This window comes from Podarcis melisellensis (assembly GCF_964234715.1).
Source record: "Podarcis melisellensis genome assembly, chromosome: 4".
NCBI lineage: Eukaryota > Metazoa > Chordata > Lepidosauria > Squamata > Lacertidae > Podarcis > Podarcis melisellensis.
In genome coordinates this window covers 80,340,651-80,360,154 of record NC_138531.1, presented here as the reverse complement: position 1 = coordinate 80,360,154, position 19,504 = coordinate 80,340,651, and the positions used below count along the sequence as shown (strand labels likewise).

The following is a 19,504-nucleotide window of genomic DNA, read 5'->3' as shown; positions in this document are numbered from 1 at the left end:
CCCCTTTCAAGGGGACCCTCACAAAAGCGCATCCTCCGGCAGGCAGTTTCTTCATTCTATCCCCCCCCCCATCCATTTTCTCCATGTCATTCATAATTTTATAAATTGCTATCATGTCACCCTTCATTTGCCTTTTCCCTAGAATAAAAAGCTCCAAATGGTGCAACCTTTCCTCATTGGGGAGTTGCTCCATCCCCTCAATCATTTGGGTTACCATATTCTGAACCTTTCCCCAACTCTACAATAACTTTATGAAGTGAGCCAACCAGAACCGCACACAGCATTCCAAATGCAGTCGCATCATAGATGTTGGTATTTTGATTATTGATCCCTAGTATGGGATTTGCCTTTCACAGCTGCCACACCCTGGGTTGACAGCTAAAGGGAGTTGGAAGCCCAACACATCTGGAGGCTACAGGTTCTTGGAGAAGCCTTTCTCAACCTTGGGTCCTCATGTGTCGTTGGACTACAACTCCCATCACCCCTGACCATGGAGTAGCCTCTGCTAGCTAGGAATGATGGCTTGTAGTGCGACAACAACTTGGGGACCCAAGGTTGAGAAAGGCTGTCATGGAGAATAAAGCTATCAGTGGCTACTAGTATACTCCACCTGGCAACAGCATTCTAAGGTTCTTAGGCAGGGTATTGCCAACCTGAGATGCTTTTATGTGGAGATACCAGGGATTTAAAAATGGACCTTTTGCATGGTCTGAGAGAGTTCTATCAGTGGCAATTCCATTGCCAGATGCTGCAGGCATTCAGCAGTAAACATGTGTTGACTCAACCAGTCCTAAGTGCTGAACAAGGGAGTGACAGGCAGACATGTGTGATCCAAAGATCCTGCAAAGAGTTTAAAGTTTTAAAGTCCTGAAGAACTGAAAGGTAATAGCTGTGAGGTAACAGAATGCCGTCTGCCCACAGCTGGCTTTCTAACCTCTCAGAAGTCACTTAAGTCCATCACCAAAAATTGCGCAAGAAAACTTAAAATACCACTTTCCTTTTAATTCCTACCCGCAAGAGAGAGAGAAAGGATTACTCAGTGTACATGCAGAGTTCTAATGTGTACCATTCATGTGTGTACAAAAGCAAATTGGAAAATGAAACACGTTCCTCAATACTAGATTGCCTAACGTTTCGAATATACTTCCTCCATTGTGCAAGAAGAATCGGCAACTTACACAGGGCTTCATTTTAAAAGGAAATACCTGCTGAAAGGGTCTAAAAGTAGAGAAAAATAACAGCAAGAGGTAGGATATTTGGAAAGGTTTATATATATATATATAAAGAAATTAAGATTGAATGTATATGCAATTATGCATAACCTGAAAATAACTTTATAGAACCACAGCCTATGATCAAAGCAAACTGGCTCCCACCCACCTTCCCAGTGCCAAGCTCAGGATATTTTCACACCTGAAGTGAAAGAACAAAATTATCCATGCATCTCCTCAATCCATTGTCCACCTGCTGTAGAGCTAATATACATATAGAAAGAGATGGGAATCAGGTAGCAAAAAAAAAAAAAAAAAAAAAAGCACTCTCCCTGTTTGAGTCTACAGCCTGCTCCACCTGCTTGAGACTTTATATAACTGCCCAAATTCTGCTTGCCTAAGTAACTAGGAAGAACAAATCAATGAACACTTGCTTAATTCCAGATACGCACCACCTGCTATGATGAAACAGAATACCATTGCTAATTCTGTGCCTGTAGCTGGTCAAGAAAAGAACAATGTTTTGCAGGTATAGCCTGCCCTGACATCCATCACATCAAAGATATTATTTCTATGGTAATCCTTACAGACACATCATCCTTATCTTCAGCAGTACAACCCCACCAGGACCCTTAAATCTTAACTCATCTTATTAGGGAAAATTGTCACCTGACATCTTGTAGCCATTACCTTGACAAGTTTTTGTGGCCAAATCCACTCGGCTCCAACTTCTGCCTCCAAACTATAAATGCTAAATTCTTGCTGCTGGTATTAAGCTGAATTAAAAGTGTTTCATGGTTATACACCAGGACGTAACTGGCATCTTCTCCATCTGACTGCGGCTAGGTGGTCATCAGAGTCCTTTAGGTGATTTTCTTTTTAAGGCCAGGATCACATCCACCAGCGTTTTTCACGGCACAGCAAAGTGTCAACATATTTTGCATTCTTAGACAAGGCTAAGTCCCAGGCTAGGTCCAAATTACCTGCACGTGGCCTCTTTAGGCTCTTCCAAAACAGGACTTTTATGCTCTGGAATACCAGTTGCAACTGGGGAAGTGTGGGGTTGTGCTCAGCTTCCCACAGGCATCTGGTTGGCCACTGTGGGAACAGAGTGCTGGACTAGATGGGCCTTTGGTCTTTTCCAGCTTCAGGGCTCTGCTCTTCTTATGACTTCCCATATCATCATCTCCCTTTATTGCCTACTTCTCTGGGTTCTCCTGCTCAAGTCAGCTTGTCACTGACCACTTCCCTTTTCAACCTGCGCTCATTCCAGTTCCCATGCCCATTTCGCTGGCGTTTCTTGGTTGATGGCTGTGCCAAGGAATGCAAAGTTCTTAACACCCAAGCTGGCTAAGGCAGTTTGCGAGAAAAGAACAATGCTATCATTAATGGCCCAAAGAAGGTTTCCCACCCTCTTTTGCTTTGGATACTTCTCTAATCTCCTGAGACTGGAACTCCGTTATTACATTAATGCCTTTAATGTTTCATTTCAGTTTGATGAGAACAAAGAATGGATAGAATGATTCATAACCTAAATTGCAGCAGTGGCCTTGCCTCCCAATCTCAAGTTGTTGCTATGAGAACAGTTGCTCATTATGCCTTTAAAAAATGCTTTTTGGGTAGCAGGCAAATTATTTGATGATAGCTGTTGAAATCTTTCCCCCTTTACTAAAATATTCAAAGCTGTTTCCCCACCCCTACCCCCAGCCAACATAATCTAAGGTTGCAATCTTGAGAACAGGTACTGCGGGATATGATTCCCCTTTTTGAAATCAGAGAATTTATTTCTATATGGATATGGTTTTTAGTTTTTAGACTGTTGGTTACAGTAGCATTACGGTAAGTGCTCACACAGGTATGCCAACTACGTACGTATTGTTCAAAACGTATGATTGGTCTAAAAAAGATACAATTGTCCACATCATGTAACAGAATAGTCACGGGAATAGTATAGCAGTTATAGAAATATGTCATGTTTCATAAGTTCATAAGCATGACAACTGGGGCAGGGGGCAGAGATTTTCTATCTCCTGGTAACACAGGGGCAACTTTCTGGAAAACATAACTGTTGGGTTTTCTAGTGGTTCAGAAACCGAAATAATAAACCCAAATAAGCCAATACACTACAGTGGTACCTCAGGTTACATATGCTTCAGGTTACATACGCTTCAGGTTACAGGTGCCGCTAATCCAGAAATAATACTTCAGGTTAAGAACTTTGCTTCAGGATGAGAACAGAAATCCTGCTCCAGCGGCACGGCAGCAGCAGGAGGCCCCATTAGCTAAAGTGGTGTTTCAGGCTAAGAACAGTTTCAGGTTAAGTACGGACCTCCGGAACAAATTAAGTACTTAACCTGAGGTACCACTGTATTTAAAATTCTCAAAACGAAATAGAAAGATTAAAGACCTATCCAATTATTTATTTTATTTTAAGTATGTATATTGTACCTTTTAGGACAAAGTCCTAGCCAGTTACACATTCATTTACAAAGTACATTCTAGAAAGGTAAATGTTTCCTGTGTCAATTTTTACTTCTCTTTTTGTAGACCTAAACGCCCAATTGTGGGATGATAAACAAACAGAAGCATGGTGGCCATGAATAAGGTTAGGTTCTTGCTACCATATCACAATAGTACCTGGATTTTTTTTTGCTGCTGATGTTGCGAGCTGCAATCCTGCAACCCATGAAAGGGGAACAGAATGAAGTTGGATTGTTACTCTCTGAATTGATAACCATGAATTCTGCCCCCTAAATACCAGACCCCAGAGTGAAGCTGTATGGTGGGGGGTGGGGGATTCAGGACAAACAAAATGAAGTACTTCTTCACATAGCACACAATCAAATGATGGGATTTGCTTCCAGACAATGTAGCAATAGCCACTGACTTGGACAGCTTTCAAATGGAAGCAGACACATTTGTGGAGGATAAGGCTCTCAATGACTCTTCCATCTAGATTTCGCCAGTGGGGAAGCAGCAAAAGGAGGGAAGGAACTAAAATTATCTCTCCAATCTTTGACTGTAATTCTGAGAACTACATAAATCCGACCCATCCAGTAGGATTTTAGATAGTTAAAAAAATAAAACCTGAGCAGCTACTCCAGATGCTTCATATCAAGTTATGGGGAGCTTCAAAATTCTGCAATGGAGTCTCAAATTACAAAAGCAAAGCATGATGTTGTGCATATGTAAGGGAGTATTCTGGATGGCTGATAAAACCCCAAACTGAAAATCAAACCTGTCAAATATGCATGGCAAGTTCTGCTTTAAAGTATCTCACCACTAGATGGCAGGTTGCGAACACAAACAGACGGTTTCAAAGGACCCTGGTACAATATGGAAGAAAACGTGCAGTGTTGTTTTCATTTATCTTGGTTTTCCTATCCGTTTCAAAGCAAGACTTCACACGTTCACCAAGTATGAGAACTGCATAATAATCCGGCAGCCTCAAAAGGCTGCAACTTAAGTCTTCCGTGTTTTCCTGCGCCAACATAGGTCTACTTTTGGTACTTTGCTTCAGAATCAGGAGCACGACTTACAAGCTTTCATTCAAACGTTACTAGCTCTCAGGAAGGCAGAACATGCAAACTCTCTTCCAGCCAATTAAGTAACAATATCACTAAAGACGCAAAGACTTACAACCCAAATATTTGGTACAGAGCAGGTTCTGGGTCACAGAAAAGCATTTTTTTTTGGGGGGGGGGGAACGTGAAGCCGTATTACAATGTGTTGAACCACTAAATGCATTTCTGTCTATTTGCTAGCCAAGTCTTGTACAGAGCCCACTCCTGACCCTGCTACTTGCTATCCTTCTTGGCTGTAGATGCCAGGGACTGAAATTTGGACCTACTGGATGCAAACTGAGATTCCTGCATGGCAGGGGGTTGGACTAGATGACCCTTGGGGCATCTTCCAACTCTATAATTCTATGATTCTACCACTGCGCTATGCCCAAGCAAAACGCCCTGCTGCTGCCCTCATGACAACCTCCTCCCCAGGTCTCCTTCCCTGCTCCCACCATTGCACCCATGAAGCTGGGAGGAAGGGGTCAGATCCACAACCTGAAGCAAATGGCTTCACCTCGCCTAATGCATGGGCCTCCCCTGTGCCCAAGGAACTATATTTACATACTTAGTTTTTATTTATTCATTTTATCATCACATTTATTTCCCTTGTTTCCTCAAGGAGCTCAAGGTGACGTATGTACAGTGGTACCTCGGGTTAAGAACTTAATTTGTTCTGGAGGTCCGTTCTTAACCTGAAACTGTTCTGAACCTGAGGTACCACTTTAGCTAATGGGGCCTCCTGCTGCCACCACTGTGCGATTTCTGCTCTCATCCTGAAGGAAACTTCTTAACCCGAGGTACTATTTCTGATTTAGTGGAGTCTGTAACCTCAAGCGTCTATAACCCAAGGTACCACTGTACATAGTTCTCTCCTTATTTATCTTTACAAACAACCCTGTGGGATAGGTTAGGCTAAGAGGCAGTGACTTAACTCAAGATCGCCTTCTGGGCTTCATGGCTGAGTGAGGACTTGTAATCCTGGTGTCCCAGGTACTGCTCCACACCACACTGGCTCTCTTCACATAAATGTTCTTATGCAGATCTCTACCGTTTATTCCAGTGACAGAATCTGTGTAGGATTTGCAGTGCATTTTGAAGCTTTATTACTTAACACCTAGAACTATTCTGAAGCCCTGACATTCTTTCATCCTTCCACACAGTGTAGCAGTTTGCAAGAGGTGAAATATGGACTGTTGTTATTCCTCTTTGCCTGCCACCATGTGATTCAGCTATTGTGCTAGAGGTGGCTCTTCCCTTTGCACATCTGCAATATAACATTTTAGATACATGTTGTTCCAAAAGAATAAAAGTATCTAACCAGTTACGCTAAGTATTACAAAATACAGGAAGTCTAAGCGATGGAAAACATTGGGTGGTATTAGACTTAAGTTTTACTCACAGCAGACACATTGAAATTAATGGACCTAATTTAGTTATGTTCATTAATTCCAGTGGGTCATCTCTGAGTAAAGCTGAGTTGAATACCATCTTTCAGATTCTACAAAATGGTTGGGGGAAGGAATGTGATTTGTAGAATTAATGAAGTTATGCAAAACTACAACATAACAAATTAAGCTAATAGAAGGAGCCTGAGAAAGTGAAAACACACACACACACTTTTTGGTTTTACTAACTGCTGCTTATAGCAAGTAGGTCAGTCTTGCTGAGCCACAACATTTCTGCATTATTTTTACACCATTCCACTCACTCATAGCAAGTTTTAGTTTAAACTGTATGAAGTATGTATCATAGATGCACTGGGCAGGTTTGACATAGACCTTCAGAACACCAACAGCTGCTTTATATTTACACCACAAAGAGATATAGGAGTTTTACCTAATTAACCTCCTTGCAATATTGCAATGATGTAACTGCCGGTATACGTTGCAAGTTAAGAAACAGGAAGCAAAATAAGAAAAAGCATGGAACCTGAGTGCAGCAGAAAGCCACAGAGAAGTGGTTCCTTCCCTGCTGCTCCACAAATTCAGTTCTCAGCTTTTGCTAAAGATATAGCACTTCTGTGCCTCAATATCTCACACAATTACAGGTATATTTGTGCTGTTGGGATGCGCTGGGAATTTAACACATCAATGTATTTACTTAACATAGTTCTGCTCCTGAGATTTACTTCTTTTAAATGCTTTTAAATATTCCAGGAATGGTATATAACAGGGTGAGTGTTGGGGGAAGAATATCTTTGGCTCTCCAGATGTTGTTGGGCTACAACTTCCATCATCCCATATTGGCCATGCTTGGTGGGGTGATGGGAGTTAGATTCCAACATCTGGATGGCCACAGGTTAGCCACTCCTGGTATACAGTGTCAAAGGCCAATGAGCATATGAAAAGAGAGATAGGGATTGGTGGACAAGATAAACGGAACAAGAGTCTATTGCAGGACACTTAAATCCTTTCTGGATCGAAGTTCTGACCGACCCACCAAAAGTTTTGAACTTTCTTTTAAGTTATTCTCTCCAAACCAACAGGACTAGACGCCTACATGTTATGTACATATCTTAACAGTCATAATAATGACTGTTTCGACATTCAAACGCTATACAGACCAGGGCTATTGAGACAAAGATTACAGATGAGGAATACATCTGAAATGCTTAATAAAGTAGAAATCAATCCATGGGGTCACTCTTAATTATTGGAATCATATGTCACCCACAGCTGCCATTTCATAAACAGAGCTCAATAAAGAATGGATTCTTTTTGAAATACGCCCCTAACTGCGCATTTAAATAATGTACCAACACATACCACCGTTCAAACATGGTAGAACTGCAACAACCTGTTAAGATCTGTGTATGCAGCTCCTGTCATCATGAAGCCTTCTGTATAATTTTAGCATGTTTGGGAGTGACTTCAAGGTCCCTTAACTGTTTAGCACCATGGCCACTACCATATGGCTTACACTAAGTGTCTTTTGACAGGGCTCCAGCCATGGGACTCACCTAGCTGGATCCTGCTTGGTCTTGATCCTGTCACAAGGTGGTGAGGTTGCAAATTGCAATAGGGCTGCCCTCGAAAATGTACACAAGCCATCTCCCTTCCATGGCTTTCTTTATTAATGTGCACAGGAGGGCAAACTACTCCAGATTCACCTTCGAAATGGAATTGTTTACACACTTCTTTGCACACTTACTTACTTCTGAGTAAATATGCAGAGACTATAACTGCAAGAGTGGTTAAAACATACACACAAGTTATCTAAGCCACCTGACATTACATGAGTAGTAGTCAATACTTAGTTAACCCCAGAAGTGGAGTATCACTCCTTCCTTACAGGCACAGGGCTTGTTTTCCTCCTTACCTCCTCCTTCTTTTCATCAACACTCACAGCTAAATTGAGACTCAGCTGAGAGTGGCTGCTGATGCCACTGTCTTCATTTGTGTCGTCAAAGAACACAGCTTGCACCGAGTCCTGGAAGCAAACAGGGCTCTTCCCTAGCTTGGCAGAAGGCCCATCCCCTCTTCCCTCGCTTTCCACGGAGCTGAGTGACAAGGTGCTGTTCCTGTCAGGACAACGGAAATCCATATTGCACTTGAGGTTTTCGGCACAAGGGCTCTGAGGCTTGGGGATGACGGGTCTGGCAGGGGTGGCAGGATGCTCAGTGCTGCTGCATGTAAACTGGCGAGAACTTCTTGGCTCATCAGAGTCTTCATAAAACACTTCGTTCGCGATTGTCCCAACGTCCTGAAGTGGAGGCGGTGAAGACACCGAATCTGGAAGGTCACAAGACGACATCCTGAGACCGCTGCCTTCGAGGGTTAATGTATTAGCCGCAACGTTGTCATCCTCAGAACTCTGGACACTCGATGTGGAAACGGTAGAGTCTGGGCTGCTCCTGGGAGGTGCACACCTCCGTCTATCTTTCTCAGTGTTGCTGGAAACCCGACGTGAGTAATCATCATGCAGCCGACTGTTTGATCTAGTCCTCTGGTTCGGCTCATTAGAGGATGGGATCTCGTTCCTGGGACCGTCTTTCTTCAACGCAACGTCAGCAACGTTGCTGACAAGTTTCAAAACTCTGTCGAAATCCTTCGCCCTGATTGGGCTCTTCCAGCGTTTCGACTGGCGCTCCGAGTTCTTGCTGGCTTTGTCAGAGTCCGCTGAAGAAATACTTGTTGTTCTCTGTGGAGTCTGCTTTTCGTTCACTACTTTGAGGTCGGTGAGGTTTGAGGTCGACTTCCTTTTGAATGAGCTCTTTTTCAGGAAGTTCAGGTTATCTGTGCTTTTGCTCCTCCGGTAGATGACTTTGCTGCTTTCAGAATCTTTCACTACTATTTCGCAAATCTGGGCCTCCTGTATGACAGGGGATACCGTCCTGGTAGTGTCCTGATGGCCCTGGATTTTATCGGTGTCTAATAAATTTATACGGCCAATCCCATAGGCACGCCTGATGCTGCGTGACCTGCGAGTGTTCCTCAGGAAGGAATCATCGCCTTCCTCCCCGTCAGAATGATCAGAAACAAAAGCATTGTCTGTTGTGCTTTGCGAGTCATGTAGTGGCCCAGAATAAGAATACCTGTTTGTTTGAACTCTCACCAACGTATTGTTTGGGACACGCTTTCGGATATTATTTTCCAACACACTATCATTTAAGGTGTCAGAGTCTTCCTTGGCTGGCATTCCTTGGAGAACGGAGGATTTTAACTTCTTGAAAGATCCTATTTTTCTAATGGAAGACAGGGCATTCCATGTTGAGGGGTTCCCCATGACTATCAGAGAACGAGGCCTTTCCACATTGGAGCCAGATCTTTTCCGAGGAGTGGAGAAAAAGTGCATGAGTTTGGAAGGGCTGACTTTATCATCCTGGCCTTCATTTTCATAGCTGCGACTTGGGTCACCACTCTGACCTAAAGAGGTATTGCAGTGCTTCGATTCCTTATTATCCATCACCATACAGGTAACAGAGGAGCCGTTTCCACAGCCATTCTGATACGTTGTCATATTTTCTGTGCAAGCATCGGGATATATGGGATTATATCTCACATCCAAAACCTTGTCTCCTTCATTCTCACCAAACCAAAGCTTTTCTTCAGTGGTGCATCTTTTGGGGTTGTTGTTTTCACATCTGTGGTGTGGATTTAGTTCTCCAGTAGTCTGCACTGCCTGCACCAAGAAAACAAAGCCAGCATTTAGCATGTTTTTTTTCCATAGAAAAAATGATTCTTTTGTGTAAAATGCAAGAATTTCTTAAACAAGGCTCTTTCGTGGAATTGAGAAATACTTTTTGAGGACACAAACATTATCTGAGTTATTAATTAAATCTACAGTCATACCTCGGGTTACAGCCGCTTCAGGTTGCATTTTTTTGGATTGCAGACCGCCGAAACCTGGAAGTACCAGAATGGGTTACTTCCGGGTTTCATGGGCCGTGCATGCGCAGAAGCGCTAAATCGCGCTTTGTGCATGTGCAGAAGCACTGAATCGCAACCCGTGTGTGCACAGACACGGGTTGTGAACGCTGCGGGTTGCCAACGTGCATCCTGCACGGATCACGTTCGAAACCCGAGTGTCCACTGTATTATATTATAAGGGGGGCATTTGCTCTGCAGGCCTGGGATACTGATATTAGAAAGAATCCAAAGGGCTAAAAGAGGGTCCATCAATGGAATTTTTTCATGGATCAGGATCCAGCTCAAGCTCCCACTGGATTTCCTTCACACTGCTGTATCAATGGGGCCTAATTCTGTAGTCAGCTTTTCCTATTTCTCAGGATTCCTGTCTTTGCCCCACAGCACTCTTTGCAGTATTTCTCCAAAAGCACATGCTGAAGGGACCTGTGCCTGCCAAAAAGATGTTTGGGACTCTGACCGCTAGGACTTGTTGAAAGGATAAGATAAAGAATCCTAAAATAAAAATAATAAAATAAATTTAACTAACACGTTCAGAATTCAGAGCTTAATAAATATTAAAGGGAGTGAAAAATATGAAACATGCCTCAGCCCACGTACACAAGCAACAAATTAAGCTTCTGTGTGGATTACTGGAAATTCAAAACACCCAATAAGTTTTTTAGTCTAGTTTTAATTTCTCCCTTAGAAGAAAAATACATTGCATAAGCATTATATAGTACACGCTTCATAAAGTAACCTGGAAATTCCTAGAACCCTCCTCCTCAAACTTATCTCAGCCTTGTTAAGTCCATCTTTTCCTTATGTAGGAGTTTTATTTTCTTTTATTTAAAACTTGTGTCACAGTATGAGGAGTGGGAGTTTAAGTGTGGGCTCCCAGGAGATAACAACTCTTGCAATTCCATTTTCCCCTGTTACCCTATTCCCATATTCACAGCTTAACTGATCATACTGCATAAAGGGTAATTCACATGCTTGAACATAAATATTTACAAAGAGCTGCTTTAAATGGGGTTAGAACAATTTTTCAAATAACTTTAGAGGGAGTTCAGAACAAGGACTCCCATCTCAGCATCCTTTTAGTTCTTATATTTAAAAGTAAAAAGGGGGGGGAATTGGGGGGCTGGATTAAGTCAAGGACTCTCACAGAAAAACATGACAATTGTTTTTAAATGTGCAATCCTAGACACCCTAGGGAGTAAGCTCCATTGAAAACAGTGGGGCAGACTTCTGAATAAACATGTCTAAAGTCCTGCTGCAAAGTCATATCGCCCCCAGAATATATATATATATATATAAAAAGAACAGTACAGACTGGAAGTGGGTAAGTTAGCGCTTAAGATGCTGCATTATAATACAAATCAGTACCTGTTTAATTGTACACACTTCTTTTTAAACAAACACTATGGGATGAAAATGCAGAGAAAAACAAATGCACATATAAACTGCCAGTGAAGAGGATGATTTTAAAAAATGCTTTCAAGGAATCGCTTCCCTCACTGGCCTGCAAAAGATAAGGAGTCCGCCTAGTCTTTTCCCCTCTCCCTCTTAGCTTTCCCAAGTTTCAGACTTCCAGTTCCAATGGGGCACCTGCTAGGCTCTGCTTTTCTTTCTAATCCGAGGAAAGGAAGAAAAAAAGAGAGCCCCCAACAGAGCAGATGTGCTCCTATAGCTAAGGAAGCCGGGGAAAGCCATGCGCTCGCCGTCCTTCCCTCCCTCCCTCCGGCAGCTGCGGTTACCTGGCAAGGAGGACTGGACTAAACTTTTCCGCCTGCACGCCGGACAGCAGATCACAGCCAGGATCGAGAGGAGGAGCTGGATCCCCTCTGATCCTCTAAGGTAGCCTCTCCCCACCCCACCCCCTTACACCGGAGGGGAGAAGAGGACGGAGAAATGAATGTGGAGCAGCGGCAGAAACCTCCCACATAAACACGCCTCCTAGTCGCTGTGGTGGCGGCGGCTGCCTCCCCACCCCCACCCCTGGTATAGGAGGCTAAGCTGCTCCCAAGCATCACTATGGCAGCAACCGGAACAGAGGGAGGGAGGGAGGGGGAGAGGAAAGACCTTAGTAGCAAGCTGGGCAATGAGGGCAGGGACCTGACTAGGGCAGGGTTGGGGTGCCCGGCTAGCCTAAGCGCACAGGATGGGGCGCCAAAGGGGCGCAAAAACACAACGACCACCACCTACGGTGTATTTACACGGGTAGCTGCTGCGAAGATCAATAAAAGGCCAACTGCACTGGCGTGGAAAAGAAATGTCCGCAAAATTTTGTCCTCGCTCAAGGAGCCACGTTACCAAAGTCGCCCCCGGGGACCCCCTCTCCCCCAGGGATCTGCGGATAGTCCCTTAGTCTTTGTTTTACTTAAAAAAAAAAAATCCTTCCAGTAGCACCTTAGAGACCAACTAAGTTTGTTACTGGTATGAGCTTTCGTGTGCATGCACACTTCTTAAGTTTCCTGGAAATCTACCGAGGACCCTGAGTCTGGTGCAAAAGGATTCTTAACCCAAGAGCTTGTTTTTAACTCGCGCCCCTTCAGCACCAAAGTCCACTCCGAGTTGACCCCAGCAGCAGCAGATGTAAAAACAACTTTGCATTTTTATACTACCTATATAACCGATGACTCTGGCCGGTTTGCAGACTAAACGCAGCACACATGGCGCGATCCTATACGAGTCACCTTAGAAGTCCAGTTCCGTGGATTTGAATGGGACTCAAAACTCCCCGATGGCAGCCTTAAAACGGTATCTTAAACGCCACCCCTAAAACCAATTATAAATCCATCAAGTGGAGCGGTGGTGTCAGAAAACCTTGCCCCGATCCGCCGCATCTCTATTCTTTCCCATCAATTCCCCGCCCCCCTCGTGGTGAGAGAAATTATCCTTGTCTCCTCAGTGAAAGAGGAGCTGATGCCCGCCCTGTGGCCCCTTCACCCTAGAGGCACAGTCCATGCCCCTTTATCTATAAAGATACAACGAAAGTTGACCCGGAGGGGAGGGCTGGGGGCACGGGATAAAATAATCACGCATCTCACTTAAAACAGGGTGATTTACATTTGGGCAAACACTCATTAAGTGCCCCTTCCCCCCACCCCGCCTTTCTTCCGACTCCGCCAGAGACAAAGGGAGGCTGTTTGGCTCTCCGTTTGGATTTCATTATCAATTGAACAGCCGATAACAAGAGTAGCAGCCCAGCCAATATAAATGACAAAAAGTGAACCAGGACAGCCAGCTTTCTCCCTGGTGGGGGTCGGGGAAGGGTGCTTTGTTTTGTTTTTAAGATACCCTCAGAATCTAGCAACGTTAGAAACATTACAAGATTTTATTTTAAATCATATTGAAAATGAATTTTGCGAAGCTTCTTTAAAAATAATATAAAAAACTCAAGTGTTGTGTGGTGCTGCAAAATATCTAGACCTAAAAAAAAAATCTTTTGAAAAAGCAGCACCTTAAGGGTGCAATCCTATACCCACTTACCTTCACTGAAATTAATGGAATTTACTTCTGTGGAGACTTGTATAGGATTGCACTTTGAAAAAATAACCCCCCTGTAAAATCTTGCCCTTATCGCAGTTCCTGCTGAGTCAATTCAAGCTGGTTGTGGCTTAAGAAATAGCCACACTGGAGGAAGAGGAAACTGAAGATATTTTAACATATAAATTACCTGCTGTTAATTGCCCATGTACTGTCAACTGCACAATTGAGAACTGTGTGTTCTCATCTGCAGAAATGTTTTACTTAAAACCTGAAAATTAAATAGCCTGTTCTGAGTTCTAAAATTTCACATGTTCTAATGCAGTGGCTCTCATATCCCCACCCCGACCAACCACTTGATAATCACAAAGGATCTAGCCTATCTAATGGCAGGCAACTGATGGGTTTTTCTACTTGTTTTAGCAACTGTCATATTATAGTATTTTCTGCATCACAATCTGAATTCTATGACATAAAATATAAGAAATAAAAGAACCAATAACGTACAGTTCAAAACCATTATGTGTATTTAATGCAACTGATGTGTTGTGTACAATGACAAATCCACAGACATGCTGCAGGACAACCTGAATGAAATTCATGGACCACTGGTGGTCCACAGACCACAGTTTGGGAACCCCTGTTCTAAAGGGTAGTCGAGACATTGGTGAATATGCAAAGTTTCTATATATGTACATGGTGGGGAGTCTTGCTCATGCATGTTGAAGCTGCCTTCTCATTACACACATTCAGGATAACTTCAGAAACAATATATCTTGTATATATACATATATCACACATACAATCTATTTGCAGGCTAGCTCAGTTGGTTAGAGAGTGGTGTTGATAACACCAAGGTTGCAGGTTCAAGGTAAGGGACAGCGGCATAGTCCTGAATTGCAGGGGGTTGGACTAGATTATCCTCAGGATCCCTTCTGTTCTATGATTCAGGCTCTGTACCTGCTATTGGGAACCTGGAATATACCATGGCTTGGGAATCAGCACTCTGAAACCTGGTCTCTTTCCTTGCTAGTGTTAACTACAGTGCCAGATTACACATGCATTAACATAATCATTTACTGTGGTTTGCTTTCAAACCAGAGATTGAAACCAATTTCTGATCCTGGTTTCAGTCTCTGATTTTAGAAGCAAACTATGGTAATAATAATAATAATAATAATAATAATAATAATAATAATAATAATAATAATAAATTATTATTTGTACCCCACCCATCTGGCTGGGTTTCCCCAGCCACTCTGGGCGGCTTCCACAGAGACGAAAAATACACTAAAATGTCACACATTAAAAACTTCCCTGAATGTCTTCTGAATGTCAGGTAGTTGTTTATCGCTTTGACATCTGATGGGAGGGCGTTCCACAGGGCGGGCACCACTACCAAGAAGGCCCTCTGCCTGGTTCCCTGTAGCTTTGCTCCTCGCAATGAGGGAACCGCCAGAAGGCCCTTGGCGCTGGACCTCAGTGTCCGGGCAGAACGATGGGGGTGGAGCCACTCCTTCAGATATACTGGACAGAGGCCGTTTAGTGGTAACCATGGTTATAATGGTTCAAATTTAAGTTGAAGCTAACCAGGGGAGGGGAGGAAAAGTCAGGAGAAGCAGAGGAAGGTGTCAGTCTATGAGCACTAGCCATCACCAAACCATGGTTTGGCAACTTGACACAGGTTGCACATACCCTTCTTCCACCTCTCCCTTCTGGGATGGGAATTTCTGTTAGCCACTGTTTAACTGAGGCTAGGCATTATATTGATAGTGATGACTACCAGAAGGGGTTGAAATTAGGATTCAAACCCTGTTTGCAGAAATCCTAATTTGAACCATGGTGAACTGCTGATGCATCCATCATCTGTGGTTAAGACTGATGGCATCTCCTTAAGAAGGCAGGAAAGAAATGTGTGATACCCCAGACAGTTCACAACTGCTTAAGCATGGTTAAGTAATGTCAGGAGGGTTATGCAAGCATTGAGCCTAAGCAACAGAGGTACAAGAAACTGAACAATTACTTTTTGTAGGTTGTTCTAAAAAGCTGCAGTTCGTTCTTATTATTTGCAACCTGTTCATTTGTCCCCAGCTGAACAATAACATATGTAATTCAATAAACCCTTCTGCAAACATCATAAAGTGTGGGAGAATCAAGTGTAGACATTAAAAAACAGAACAAGTTTGGAGAACAAAATCCCGATTGGTAAAGGGCAAAAGAGCTGTTAGTGTGTGTTGATGATGGTCTCTGGTATTTATAGCAACAAAATGAAAGGCATGTTTTAAAATTTTAAATCTCTGATTTAAAGAAGGTTTAATATGCATGTGACAAGGAGTGAAGAGGATTACAAACTGAAGCAGTGTGTGAAATGATTACAGAAAGGTGACGGGAAACAAGTTATACTGAAGGGGGGGGTTCTGTCTAAAAGAAGAAAAAATAATTTTAAAAATGCAAATGTGTTTTGATATTAGCAATTCATATTAATCCCTAGCACCGTAAATACTTTATATAGCACTTCTAATTTGCAATGTACTGTTTAGCTTTTATTGTGTTCACCTTTCAAAACCCTGTGCAATAAATCTTTATTATTCCCATTTCACAGCGAGAGACCAGAGTCTGACAGACAGTAATTTACCAAAAGGCTATATATCTGTGGTAGAGCAGAAATATACATAAATCTGCTTGAACGGTTCGTGCGGGCAATGGGCTGAGAAGGAGCAATAAATGGCGGTGGTTTTGGAGGGCAGCGCCAAGATGGCGGAGGCCGGGGCCTTGGCCAGCGGAGGGATGGTGGCAGCCAGTGGGGCTGAGAATGGCGTCGAGATAGCGTCCCCAAGAGTGAAGGCAGGAGAACGAGTGAACGAGAAAAGGAAGGAGAAAAATGCCAAAGGGGGAAGAAGGGAGTCGCTTTGAGCCCCATGCCAGCCCTTCGAAAAGATACCGAGCCTTCATTACCAACATCCCCTTCGATGTGAAGTGGCAGTACCTCAAAGATCTGGTCAAAGAGAAAGTTGGTGAGGTAACATACATGGAGCTCTTAATGGACGCTGAAGGAAAGTCAAGGGGATGTGCTGTTGTCGAGTTTAAGATGGAAGAGAGCATGTAGAAGGCTGTGGAGGTTCTCAGCAAGCACAGCCTCAGCGGGTGGCCCTTGAAAGTGAAGGAGGATCCTGATGGAGAGCATGTGAGGAGAGCCGTACAGAAGGCTATGGCTGCATCTGGTGGCGGGATGGGGATCGGCCCTGGTCCCGGTGGCCCCGGGATGATCAACATCCCTCCCAGCATCCTCAATAACCCAAACATCCCCAACGAGATCATTCATGCCCTGCAGGCAGGCAGGCTTGGGAGCACGGTCTTTGTGGCCAATGTGGATTACAAAGTTGGCTGGAAGAAGTTGAAGGAGGTGTTCAGCATGGCTGGCGTAGTGGTCCGGGCAGACATCCTGGAAGACAAAGATGGCAGGAGCCGGGATACTGGCACAGTGACTTTTGAGCGGGCTATTGAAGCTGTTCAGGCCATTTCCATGTTCAATGGGCAGTTGCTGTTTGATAGACCGATGCATGTGAAAGGGGACTTCTTCCCTCTGGAGCGGCCCCAGCAGCTTCCTCATGGACTCGGAGGCATTGGCATGGGACTGGGGCCAGGAGGAATACCTATTGAGGCAAACCATTTGAACAAGGGTTTGGGTAAGGGCAACCTGGGACCTGGAGGAATGGGCATAGAAGGCTTGGGCTTTGGAATGAACAAAATGGGAGGGATGGAAGGGCCTTTCAGCGGAATGGAGAATCTGGGCTGTTTCCCTTCTGGGACGAACCTGGGCAGGATGAGCGAAATGGACTGTGGAGGCAGGTTTGAAAGAGACTTCCCGAGGAACGAAATGGGGATGGCTCGTAGCTTTGGAGACACCCTAGACAGGGGGCTGGGTGGTGGCAGAGGCGGGGCCAGCATCTCCACGCTCGAACGCATGGCCACGGGCATCAATAGGCTGTCCTTGGGCATGGGGCATGGCATAGAAAGAGTGGGCTCTAAGATGGACAGGATGGGGCTGGTGCTGGACCGCATGGGCTCCGGCGTAGACAGGATGGGCTCCGGCATTGACCGGATGGCTCCCCTCGGGATAGACCACTTGGCGTCCAACATGGACCGCATGGGCTCTGGGATAGACCGCATGGGGATGGAGAGGATGGGCACAGGGATAGGGTTCGGCATTGACCGCATGGGCACCGGCATGGACCAAAAGCTCCAGCATAGAAAGGATGGACCTGGGCATGGACCACATGGTCCCTGCGGGGATGGGGCCCACAGGGATGGGCCCCGTGATGGACAGGATGCCCGCGGGGCTGGATCGCCTCGGGATGGCCTCCATCGACAGGATAGGACTGGACAGTATTGTGGCCAGCAACATGGACAGAATGGGTCTCAACCGCATGGGGGCTGCGGCAACCAACATGGACAGGATGGGGCCCGCCATAGGGCAGGGCATGGGGGCAGGGCTAGACAGGATGGGGCTCGCCATGGGGAGCACCTTCGAGAGTACAATGGAGATGGACAGGAGGAACTTTGCCGCTGGAAGCTTCACCGGCGCCCTCGGGACCGGAGGACCTGCCACCACCACCAGTGTAGCCAGGAAGGCTTGCCAGATTTTTGTGAGAAATCTTCCTTTTGATTTCACGTGGAAAATGCTGAAAGACAAGTTCAATGAGTGTGGCCACGTTATGTATGCAGACATCAAAATGGAGAACGGCAAGTCCAAAGGGTGCAGCATGGTCCGATTTGAATCCCCGGAAGTCGCCGAAAGAGCCTGCCATATGATGAACGGGATCCAGCTTCGTGGCAGGGAGATAAGACGTATGGATTGACAGGAATGCCTTAAGTTGTGTTTTTTGGCACGGGCGTTTTTTAAATACGAAGGGAGAGCGCTTGGGGTTTGTACTTTCTTGTTGGGATTTTTTTAAAAAATTGGATGTGAAGATGGTAAGACAACTCAGTTGCTTTCTGGAGTAATTTTAGTTCCTTTTTTAAAATAAGATTTGCTTTTCCCCCATTTTACTGTCCTGGGTTTTTGTTTTTGAATTGAAACTGTGTTTTAACATTCACAATTTGGTTCTATGTAGTGGCGTCGCATTACACTATCCCTTTGGTAAATAAACGCCAGTGGCGGGTGGCTATCAAGTCTTGTTCCCACCCTTCCCCTGGTTAGAGAAACTCTTTGGAAAGGCTCTCTGAAGAAAGCAAGTAGTGCTGATAACTCTGTATCTGCTTCTCCTATGGGAAATATTCCACCTGGGAACTTCTGTGAATGTCTGAAAAGTTTTTTTTTAGTGTTTTTTTCTTGGAAAATGGACAACTAGACCATGAGTCAAACCAAAACCACATGTCTTGTATGAAGTCGATGTCTATATTAAAAGTGTTCTCTTGTGGATTACAAATAAAAAAAGAAAAAAAATCTGCTAGAACCGGCTCAATAATCCCAGTCCTGCACATTATTCCGCTCTGAATAGTAAACTGCCTCCCCTCCCTACAGCTTTCTTACCACTTTTTCATCTTTTCTTCCATTTGCATATTTGCATTTGCTCTGTGCACTTTCACCTAAGTTTCTTCAACGAACTTCAGTATTAGTCTTCTCAATTTGGGAGCCCATATGTGACGGAGAAAAAATGGGATACCAAACTGACAGTAGGTATGCTAAGAATCACGACCTCTGGATGAATATAATTGATTTAGGGTTTGATACAGTCCTCAAGCTCCAGAAGTTTGCAGAAAAATAGGTTTGGGGTCAGAAAATGCCCACTCGGGGAGAAAACTTCAGGACTTTCCCTCAGCACTTGGTTTCACACCACAGCTGAGAATGTCCAGGCCCACTCCCAAGATTCTTGAAACAGGTAACAGA

At 44.3% G+C, this 19,504-nt stretch overlaps 1 protein-coding gene and 1 pseudogene across 9 annotated transcripts in view; one reads left to right on the top strand and one right to left on the bottom strand.

Annotated features, from left to right (window-relative positions):
• Positions 1 to 19,504, bottom strand: part of SPATA13 (spermatogenesis associated 13) — a 101,772-nt gene that overhangs the window by 33,028 nt on the left and 49,240 nt on the right. For 3 of the 8 annotated variants that reach the window (XM_081909298.1, XM_081909302.1, XM_081909299.1), the window contains exon 2: positions 8,096 to 9,898. The exons of 3 other annotated variants lie outside the window; for them this stretch is intronic. In XM_081909298.1, coding sequence (XP_081765424.1) covers positions 8,096 to 9,898 — 1,803 coding nt within the window. Of the gene's footprint in view, positions 1 to 8,095; positions 9,899 to 11,882; positions 11,972 to 19,147; positions 19,284 to 19,504 lie in introns of those variants that run through there. 2 more of the 8 variants (XM_081909300.1, XM_081909301.1) reach the window with 2 other exon arrangements.
• On the top strand, positions 16,479 to 19,382 carry LOC309368772 (heterogeneous nuclear ribonucleoprotein M pseudogene; annotated as a pseudogene). The gene is made up of 2 exons: positions 16,479 to 18,588; positions 19,209 to 19,382. The product of its transcript is annotated as a heterogeneous nuclear ribonucleoprotein M pseudogene (transcript).